The sequence below is a fragment of the Artemia sp. Qi Xiang Cuo genome, chromosome 20 (assembly GCF_049724085.1).
Source record: "Artemia sp. Qi Xiang Cuo chromosome 20, ASM4972408v1, whole genome shotgun sequence".
NCBI classification, from domain to species: Eukaryota; Metazoa; Arthropoda; class Branchiopoda; order Anostraca; family Artemiidae; genus Artemia; species Artemia sp. Qi Xiang Cuo.
In genome coordinates this window covers 19,181,751-19,192,824 of record NC_142813.1, presented here as the reverse complement: position 1 = coordinate 19,192,824, position 11,074 = coordinate 19,181,751, and the positions used below count along the sequence as shown (strand labels likewise).

At 33.9% G+C, this 11,074-nt stretch overlaps 1 protein-coding gene across 4 annotated transcripts in view; it reads right to left on the bottom strand.

Moving 5' to 3' along the window:
* Positions 1–1,524: 1,524 nt before the first annotated feature.
* Positions 1,525–11,074, bottom strand: part of LOC148939969 (spindle assembly abnormal protein 6 homolog) — a 98,437-nt gene continuing 88,887 nt past the window's right edge. For 2 of the 4 annotated variants that reach the window (XM_089105958.1, XM_089105959.1), the window contains exons 7-10: positions 10,760–10,903; positions 6,673–6,880; positions 5,295–5,484; positions 1,525–1,904 (exon numbers count right to left, since the gene is read on the bottom strand). In XM_089105958.1, the coding sequence (XP_088962084.1) occupies positions 1,688–1,904; positions 5,295–5,484; positions 6,673–6,880; positions 10,760–10,903 (759 nt within the window). In that variant the 3' untranslated portion in view covers positions 1,525–1,687. The remainder of the gene's footprint in view (positions 1,905–5,294; positions 5,485–6,672; positions 6,881–10,759; positions 10,904–11,074) is intronic. The other 2 variants (XM_089105956.1, XM_089105957.1) reach the window with 1 other exon arrangement.

Sequence of the window (11,074 nt, the reverse complement as noted above, 5' to 3'; positions counted from 1 at the left end):
TTTTATGTTTTAAGACTTCGTTTTAGGATTTTTCGATGAGGACTTTTTTTATGAAAAAAAAGAAGTTAAAAACCTTAGATTTCTGCAACTTTTTTTTAATTCTCTAAACATTTGGCTCTTGGTCGTATGAAATCCAATGGCACAAATGCATGGCTTGCAAAAACGTTGCAAAAAGATGTGATATTGTTAATTTAACTTGGTTTGTATTGCAATCCTGGTATTGTATTGTAATACAGAATAAAATATAGTAGAACTAAATGATTATGCAACGGTCTCAAAGGGACCGAATGAGTAAATACACAAGTAAAAGGCTAATACTCAAGTAATAACCAAGGCGGTAACAGTTGTGGGTTTGGTGTTTGTATAGAAAAACATCGACTGTTAGTAGTTTTTTTCGAACAACCTTTTGTAATAACTTTATTCTTGCTTAATCTACTACAAAAAGAGAATTTTTGTTTCAGCGAGATCCAATTTTTTTTACCGGGTATTTTTGTAGCTTTTGCCCGGCGAATACTGGGAAAACTGAATTCAGTGTAAGACGCTGGACTTAGTCTGAAGAGCGTCTGCCACTTTTTTTTAACATGATTTGGATTGCCCTCTATTTTAGGCCATGTAAGCCTACTTGTTGGTGTCTCTCAATTACTTTAACCACTAGTCGTCTCCATATTGGACTTTCATCTATGCATATTGCATAGAGGCAAGTCGATTTACTCAATAAATTTAAAGGACTTTCATTTGAATTCTTGCTTTTCTAGGTTAAATGTTCCTTCTGCAATTTTTTCAAAATAAGCTCCACCGAATTAAGTCTTTGAAATTTGCTTTGCATTTTCTTCAATTGAAAACATGCAACAATAGGTAAATTAAATTTATTTTTTAAGCAAGTATAAATCCTTAATAAATCTGACTAAGTTATGTCATAATTCTAACTTAGTGGATGATCATATCTGAAACTGGAGAATCTAATGGTAACAGAACCTTGCCCTCTCGGCGTAAGTTACCGTTGTAATCTTTTTGCAAAATCGAATCTTTTGTTGGGAAAACAAATCGTCGTACAGTAGCCAACTCCATTTCCCAGTTAAAAAATCAGTTACAGTGAATCTGATGGATTTAGAATCAAAAACACGTCTAAAGGTTCGTCTGGAAAAACAGCTATACTTTGGTCCGAATTGTAATTTCTTGAGGTTGTGAGGTGACGGGTTAAAAATCAAACAAATATATTCTACAGAGGGGGGGGGGGTACCACTTTAAAAAAATTTGTTAGCATATATAACAGAGAAAATTAATGCTAAATAGAATTTGGAAAAAAATCTAGTAAATGTTGATTTCTTTTTGCTTAAACACTATAAGACTGCAGCAGTATTTTGCTGAAAAGCATCATACCCGGTTTTCAGTTCTTACGGTTGGTTACAAGTCAGTCGCAATTCAGTCAGTCACAAACATCACTTAACACATCAAACACAATTTGGTATAATAAATAACCTTCAACTGCGTCACTTTTGGAACCTCACTATACTGCGTTATCTTAGTCTAAGAGAAAACTGATCCAAATGCATTTTATTTTGGGAACTTGTAAAAAGTTTTAATTCAGCAAAACATTAAATTGCATAACACCGCGAAAAAAAATCACTTAATTTGATTGTACAAATCATTCAGAAGAGGCACAAATTGTAATTCTAATCCAAACCCATCATCTTGCAAAATACGCTGAAGCCTGTTTTTGCTCTTTCTTATCTTTGGACGGTAAGCTACTGCTTTTCAGGAATGGTCGCCTTGTATTACTGCTGACGTGCTGCCTGGAATTAGTATTTTTGGCCCCTGAATCTCTATTTGCTGGGCTTTTCTTTTCAGTATCGCTGTATCGTTGAGGGCTAGGCTCGAAATAAATTGGATCAATAGGACTCTCGCTGAAAGAAGAAATATCAAGATCTAAAGGCTGAAATTGAAAGTCGGATTTGTGATGTTAGTACAAGAAGGATTCAAAGAAATACCGCTATCTCTTCGCTTTTATTGAAACATTCCGCAATTGTCTTCAAATGGTTCACAGAAGTGATAAGACTGTTTGAATTAATACCCTATGCATGTCTACCTTAGTTCTGTCCTAGAACTAAGGGCACCTTTGATGGTAGAATATCATCAAAGGTGAAATTGATCATTTTTATAAAACTGAAAAAGTTGTCCTGTCTCAGCCTTACTCTAATTAGTCATTGCCTGGCTCTCAAGTCTTCCACCAAGTTGATCATTTGTCTTACAGTTATCCAAAAGTTATGTAAGCTTTGCCTCTCACAGAGAGTATCTGTCTTGGCCATGACCGAGTCCATTGATTTTTGAATTTGATAAACTTGATGGAAAACTTGAGACCAAAGCCTTGGCTAATTAAAGCAATGCCAAGAAAGATAGTTTCTGTGAGGGACAAAGCTGGTATAACTTTTTCAGGAGTTGTATAAAAATGAAGTTTAAAAGATATATATATATATATATATATATTTATATATATGTATATATATTTATATATATATGTATATATATTTATATAGATATATGTATATATATTTATATATATATGTATATATATTTATATAGATATATGTATATATATTTATATATATGTATATATTTATATATATGTATATATATTTATATATATGTATATATATTTATATATATGTATATATATTTATATATATGTATATATATTTATATATATATGTATATATATTTATATATATGTATATATATATATTATATATATATATATATATATATATATATATATTTATATATATATATATATAGACCAAGACTTGTAGGGCATTCTTTTTAGGCAAAGAGTACCATCAACATTGTTATTGATTTTTTTTGTGTCAATTGCTTCAGTGACAAATATTCTCAGATCATTGATTACAAAGCTGTGTATTGTAAATACGAGGCATGTCACACAGATTCACAAAGCAAGCTTTAAGGATGGCTTAGAGTTGAGGTTTAGCCACGCCTTATCTGCCCAGTTAGGAGGATATCTACTAATAAGTATCGGTAACCGTCGAGAGTACTGTGAGAGGAGTGTATCTTATTTAACGATCATATTTTGAAGAAATTTGGCGAAAAAATTCCTGAAATGTCAAGAACTGTTTATAGAACTAACTCGTTGAAGAGTTCTTTCCAAGCGTTGAGCGAGGGCCATAAAGACTTGAAGAGAATTAACTATCCATTTGATCAACCGAATTTAGCTGATTAACTGAAAAAAGCATGAGTGTACACAATCTTAACAGAAAATTGACCCGTAATTCCATCAGAACTCAAGTTGAATATTCCTACTCATTAGACTTGAATATTCCTATTCATTAGGGTTCTAGGCGTTTACCCCCGTGGAAAATAAGGCTTTCCCAATTTGAGAATTTTATTTATTTAATTTCCATAGGGGTTAGTTTCTTCGTTAATTTAGAAATAAATTTAAGCTATAGATTTGTACATTAGGGGGGGGGGGGATAAAGTATAGCGGGTCTATGCAAAATGTGTTTGGTACAATTATTCTGCATATTAGATAGATAGATAAATGTATTTTAAAGCCAAATATACGGCCATGAACACAGTAAAATAACATAAGCCTAAATGAAAGGCAAAAATAACAAACTTTGATCAGCGATCATAAAAAAACACTTCAATGAAACACTACGTTAACCTAGTAATAGTTCTCAATACTTGGAAAAACGGGCATTGCAAAAAAAAGAAACACCTAACACTTGGAATAAACACTTAAATGAAACATTACATTTACTTTATGCTGGGATTTTTTTTCAGTTAACAAAATTTCCACCTCGCTATTCTTCTGTATTTTTTAGTGGCCATATACCTAGAAAGTATTGTTTTCTGACTTCAAACTGTCCAAATACTTTACCCCCCCCCCCCCCCCGTGGAAAAGAAGACATTCCAAATTTGATAATTTTATTTGAATTTTTTTTTCCGTAGGGGGAAGGAGGATTCTACCCTAGCTAACGGAGCATTTTCAGGGTTTAAAGTAAAATATAACTGCGGATATATTAGCTACTGGATTTTGAACAGCACCAATCGATCGCTTGTGGTATTTATTTTTAAATTGAAAAATAGGGACTTAGCTATCATCTCCTAGAATGTAATTCACAGAGGAAAGACAGGGTTGCCATTCGAACAAAATTAATGGTACAGATTGGAACCCCCAAAAGTCCCACGTGATTCATTAGATTTCTCTTTGGTTTGACGCAAAATAAAAGATTTTTATATTCCTCTGGAGCTTGAGATAAGTCTCTTTTTCACCGGTTCTGTCTTGCTGCAGCACGATCAATTATCTAAGGTGATTTTTTAAATTAAGTGGATGGCATTGGTTTAATAGGAGCCTAACATAAATAAAAATGTGTCCGGTGTGAGATTTTCAAATCTTCAAAGGAATACTTAACCGCTTAAAAGTAGCTATCTTCAAAATACTGATTGGGAAACAAGTTTTTGTTTGTTTCTTATTCAGCGGGACAGGACAATTGTGTAGCTAGGATCCAAGTAATATTTATTTATGTCTCCTATTAAAGATGCAGGTATAATATGAATAGATGGAGACCTGTAATTTCGGTTACATAAATTTTTATTGCAGGCATAGAATAAAGTAACTCAGCTCACACTGCTTAAAGGAGCATTCATTTATTAAAATGACAGTAAGTATAATCACAGAAAAAATTGTGAGCCATGAAACAAGATTATAATGACCTAGCCTTCCATTTTCTTGCGCTCCGAATCAGCTCTTCAGCAACATTCAAAGTTTCTGGACCAGGAATTTTGCGTTTCGTAATTCGAATTATCGGAATCGTTAATGGCAGTAGTTTATTTCAAAGTCCAAATAAACTTTAATGCCAAAAAACATAACAACCTTCAAGTTACCTAGTTATTCGCATAACATTTACAAACACATTCAAAATATCTGCCATGTCTGAAACTGAAGTCTACTATACTATGCCAACAGTCTCTAATATAGAACGCAAAATGAATCAACGAAGACAAAATAGTTACTACTTTCAGAGAAAGTATTCAAAGAGTACTAGAAGTAGTAGTTTCGTTCTACCCGTGGAAGAGACGGTTACATAACCATTCTCTGGTTCTCAAATAAGGACGTTTTGTATACACCATCTAGACGACATCCTGTTAATGGGATATTCGCCTAATATCCTAAATAGAGGATGTTATCTATATCCTCAGTGCACGATAAAACAACAACAAAAAACGGACTTATGAGCCCATCCTTTTTAGTTTTCATATAAGGGAGTACTGAGCCTCACCTGTCTCTATGTGTGCCAACAGAATCGTCCTTTGACTTATTTGGTTCACATCTAGTTGCTCTGAGCTGTCCTAAATGAGGCTGCTTTCCAATATTGCTCAGTGTTGCCGCCACTTGCCTGCTCGTCAATCCTTGTGCAGTACCGAGTTGCTTTTGCAGATCTGTTATCTGTTGATTCAACCAGGAAATAACTATAATTAAAGATGCAGGGATAATATGTATGGATGCAGACTAGTGTCCAGTCTTACTGAAATTTATACTGAAAAAGACCAAGAAACGCCTAACGCTAGATGACGTTGGTGGTTGTTTTTTTTAGCCGAATATAGCATAGATTTCTACTCTTGTAAATAATCCATACTCTTGTATATAGACCATAAAACTGTTAGTAATTTCGGGTCAGAAAGTAGAATGCAGTTTTTAAACAGCAGAAATGTTCTTTCCTAAAATTCTAGCGAGCTTTCCATAACTTTTAAGATGAGAGTTGCAGAATTTAATCCTGAGGCGCAACAATGTTCATCAGAGACGCAGAAATAGCGGGTGGGGGTGTCAGGTCTCTCCCCGGAAGTCACATGATTTTTGCGAGGTTACGACTATACAACAGCTAGTGAAACCTCATGATTAATAATGTCAATGTATACCCAAGCAACCCACAAAATATTTAACTGATAATTAGGGGATTATAATGTCTATGCGGCTTATTTATAATAATAGTGGGTTATGAATAGTCATTTCAATCTTAAGAAGAGGCACCAGAAACAACTTTTGAGGTTAAAAATCATTGAGCAACCAGTTGATTAATACGATATATTTTAACGAGAAGTGGGGCCAGATACAAATTTTGGGGCTTAAAAACCATTGCGTCGGCGCTGATTGAAACAAGAAAAAAAAATATCGCTCTGGCCTAAACCTTTGACTTTTGGTTTACCGCCCCCTATCACAAGAAGTAACGGAAACAAAGTGCGTATATAGTCAATTAAAAGAGGTTTGGTGAGGAGTATTCAATGCTTCTTTTGACACAGCATTATATGTGGCCATTCATTTTCAGGTGGCAGCAGAGCTTTCAAGGTATGTTTTCGGTTCACACCGGGAAAATGCCAAGTACAACATACCGTGATTAAAGACAGTTATTTGGTAGCATAACATACTTGAACGGTGAATCTTGGCTCTTTAAATTAAGGAAACAATCTTTTTAATTAAATTTTTATTTTAATATAATCGAACTCCTAATTTTTTTTAATTAATCATAAAACTCTAACATTCAACGGTAACTACGTGCGGTCAATATAAAACAAAACTAGAGGTTTCTCTACCAAGAAATTAGCGTACTTGTTAGAGGACGACAACGCCATTAGATACCGGACCCCCAATTCTTATAGTACCTGTTTCGTTAGTTTTCAAAGTCTTTTCCTGATCTTGCAGTTTTTCATTAGCATCTTCGAAATTCTCCTTATGTCTTTTCATTTCATCCTCTATTCTTATTCTTTCTTCTATGCACTTCTTCATTTCTTCCTTTAGAGATTTAATTTCGCTTTCCCGATTTTCAACTACTTTTTCTTGCTGAAGAATTAGCTCACTACGAGCTTGCAGCTGGAAAGAAAAATAAATATGAGAAACGCAAGTAACACCGAGAACAACTTTTGGTAGCAGCAATGAGGCAAAAATGTTGTATGCCTCAACAGTATGAAAAACTACACATTTCGTATAAGAGGTATTTGTAGAGGTTTCTGTATAAGAGGTTATGGGTATAAGAGGGAATGCTTATTGGTATAAGAGGGAATGCTTATTCTTGGTTTGTATCATATTTATCTGGTCGAGTCATCTCGGTTGATCCGCACTTTTCTAACCCTTCGGGAATAGAGTTTGGCGTTCCACAAGGATTTGTTATTGGGCCGATACTTTTTTTAATCTACGTCAATGACCTTATTAATGCGGTTCCAAATTTAAAACCTACCATGTACTGTCGTCTTTTTTCAACCAGCATCCGTCACTAACTGTGACAGGTGTTCGTCCTTACCGGATGCACTTATTGCTTTTGCTGATTGCAGTACTCTTGTAACAGCTGATAGAACTGAGTCTCATCTTCGTTCAAAGATAAATGCCCTTTTTGAAAGAGCTATCCAATGGTTTGATGTAAATTATCTTGCCTTAAATGTCGGGAAGTCATTTTTTCTCATCTACTCCAGAGGTTCAAAGGCTTGCCCTGACTTAAATGAAATATACGTATCAAGAGGTTCTCTAAGTAGACCTAAGGATCGTTACGTTCGATTCCTAGGCATCTTGCTTGACGAAAATCTTTCCTTCAAGCATCATATTGACCTGATTAAAATGAAAGTCTCCAGGAGTCTTCGAATCCTTAGAAAGCTCAAACACATATTTCCAGGGTCGATTCTTAGAATCTTGTTCTACAGCTTAGTTCAATCTTTTGTTTCATATTGTTCTGTTATTTGGATGTCAACTTTTCCCTCGTCTCTGATCAACTTTTCCCTCGTCTCTGATGCCACTTTCAAAACTTTATGATAAAGCAAGGACTCTTATTAAGGAAACTAACCGATCTTCACTTAAACCCCTGCTTAATTTGAAATCTCTCTATTTTCTTTCTTGTTCTTCTTTCATGTCTTTACAGCTGCACGGCCATCTTCCTGCTGCTCTATGTAAAAAAATATGTTTTGTTTCTCATCAATCAAATTATCATCTCCGCACTTCCAGCAATTTACAGAATCTTCATACTCCATCAGTGAGGTCTGACTTCAATCCTCTGAGAAATTGCAACAGGATTTGGAAAACACTCCCTGTGTCTGCAATACTGCATGAAGCTGCCATTCGTTTGGTATGTTCAAAAATCATGTTAGGGATTTTCTAGGTAGTAATTAAGTTTTTTTTTTTCTTGTGTTGAGTCTCTTAAAGGTGTGAATGTATGATGTTGAAAATGTTTTTGTTTTTTATGTATTTGTTTCATTTTTGCTTCTCCCCTGTTTTTTTCCTGGCCATAGAGCCTTAGGGGGGAGTTTATATTGAAGTGTATTTTGTTGAGTTTATTGATTGAATAAAATTGATTGATTGATTGATTGTACATTTACACAAAGATGGGATAGAATCTCTTCCTCTCTTTCACAAGCTCTGAGATTCTGGGACTGGTCCCATTTTTGATTAGACTATACGAAAAAAGAAGACTAAGAAAGCCAGCAAGCATAGTTGACAACAAACATCAAAACAATTAAAAAAAAAAATGTGTGTTTAGACATAATCTTCGATTTGCCTTATAGAACTAAGCTAAGTAAACCTGTGCAGTGTAAATAATTTTTTTTTTAATAAAAAGGTTGTTTCTTGATTTCACTGTAAAAACGGTTCGAATCGATTACGCCAAACTCTCACAAGAATTCTCAATCATAATTTAGCAGATTTGAGACAAATCCCTCGATCTTCTACAGAGGTTAATACTCCACCGTTTGTTTCGACCCGGTCGACATATTCTGTGCTTCATCGCGGGATTAGGAGTTGCGAACACCTTGATCTGAATATAAAAAATATTAGCAATATTTGTTCGTTAAGAGTAAAACTAACGAAATACTTTTTGGTAAATGTGAATTTTAGTGTTTCTTTTGGAGAACGGGAAAGGGGAATTAAACGAATCAATAAATTAGTAATTATGGCCTCTCGGGGTATGAATAGAATAGTACATTTGACAAAATTGTTTCTTATAAGGTCTGTGATGCCGATTAGGAGTAGTAAAGTAAATAGCTTTTTTTAGTAAATTAGTAATTAGTTTTTATTTTGTATATTTTGCCACCCCCTCGGACAAGTTTTTTACTTCTTGGGGTGGACGTTTAACTGTAGTTATCGTCTGTTCGCTATCATAAATTTCTCACTAATCATAGCATTAATAACCATATACTAAATGAAAATGCCGATAGGAAGATCTATTAACGCGCCAACATTTTCATTCTGCAAGAAAAAAAAAGGTTTTTCGGTCATTTGCAAGGGTCAATTTATAATCAAGCAAAGTGAAAAATGCTCCAGATGTCATTGTTCCCAAGACTTACTTTAAAGCAACTTCAAAAGAATGAAAACACTTCAGTAACTGTGAGTGAAACAACCAGTATGGGCAGTAGAAGGTTCCAAGGGCCAAAACTTGGGTGCGCTACAGCAAATTGTCCAAACATCTTGAGAATCAGTATAAATTGAGCAATAAGGAACAAAGCTATCCATGAAACATAATTTATAGCAATCGAGCCATTTACAAATGAAAATCAAATATACAGTTTTAAACTGATTAAGACCGAGAATTAAAATATACTTAATTACAAAAGAGTGTAAGCATACTCACAAAGTTAGTTTATGAATTTTTTGTTGTTGAATTTTCTCAAAGAAAGGCTTTGTTTGTTTTACATAATCATTTCCGAGTTCGTTTACTCAACAAAAACAGATCCTTCTCAATATTCGATGGCCGGTACATAGTGAGGGAGAAGTAAGAAAGTTAGGCTACTTCCATAGCACAAAAATAAATTCTATTTCTTTTTGCCCACCACGTGGACAATTGAAAGTTATTACTGTGAAAATATCAAAATAGAATAGCTGAGTAAATATCGAATTAGGCTGCTTTAAATATATATATATATATATATATATATATATATATATATATATATATATATATATATATATATATATATATATATATATATATATATATATATATAATGTAAGTAATAATGAAGTGCAGTAATAATGAGCTGCACTGAACTGGTCTGAAAAGTCTATAAAAAAGAGGTCGGGAACACCCAAGATTGTTCCCGATAATTGCTTACAAATGCTATGTCTTTACATCTTTATTGGAAAACTACTGATGATTTTTCAGATTTTTTTGTTATTCAATCGGGTTTTATTAATATAAATAGAAATAAATAAACATAAATTATACTTATCTATGCAAAAAACGCACCTTGAGTCCCATAAACAATTCCTCTTAATCATACATACGGCTCTCGCTTCACTCTTCAACACAACCACGTCCCTCATCAAAACAATTCTACATCTAATCAATTCCACCCTTCCTCTCCGAAAGCACAGCCACCTTAACCTTACAAAAAAAAATGATGCCTTAAATTTCAACTTTGATAAGTCAATCAAAAATTTTATGCTTGAAGGTTGAAATTATTCAACCCGATATACAACTAACGCGATAAGCTGCAGCCTAGTGTATTCTGACTTTATCAACAAGTGTGACTCTTGTGTACCTGGGGCTTAAAATATGAACTTTGTAGTACTGGTCACATTGGGAGGTGTGTATTGGAGGAAGGGAAGAGGGCTGACGTTGCTACTTGAGCAGCGTGGCAAAAACCTGTTTTTTCTTGGCACATTTGAATGCACCAAAAAAAAAAAAAAAAAAAAAACACATGAAAAATGAAGTACACCAAACTTCTGGGCAAACCTCCTGTTTGTCAGTATTAGCAAAGAAAAAGCAACTACCTTAGTAGCAACTGATTTATTATCAGTGTGCAATTTAGCGATTATTTGATTCGCCTTCACAAGGTCTTCTGTAACATTTGTTATAGCTTCTTCTCTTCTTAAAACCGTCGATTCCAGTTTGTCCATCTCTTCAGCGAATTTTCTCTAAAAAACATTACTATTATCATTATTCTATGTCTTTTTTTCTAAACAACCACGAGCTGCAAAATGTGTGTATTTTTTATAGATTATTCCATTTATAATGGAAAAAGTCATCAATTACATATCGGCAAAGAGGTGATCAAACCTTGAGAATTTGTTTCTATCTTCTAGATG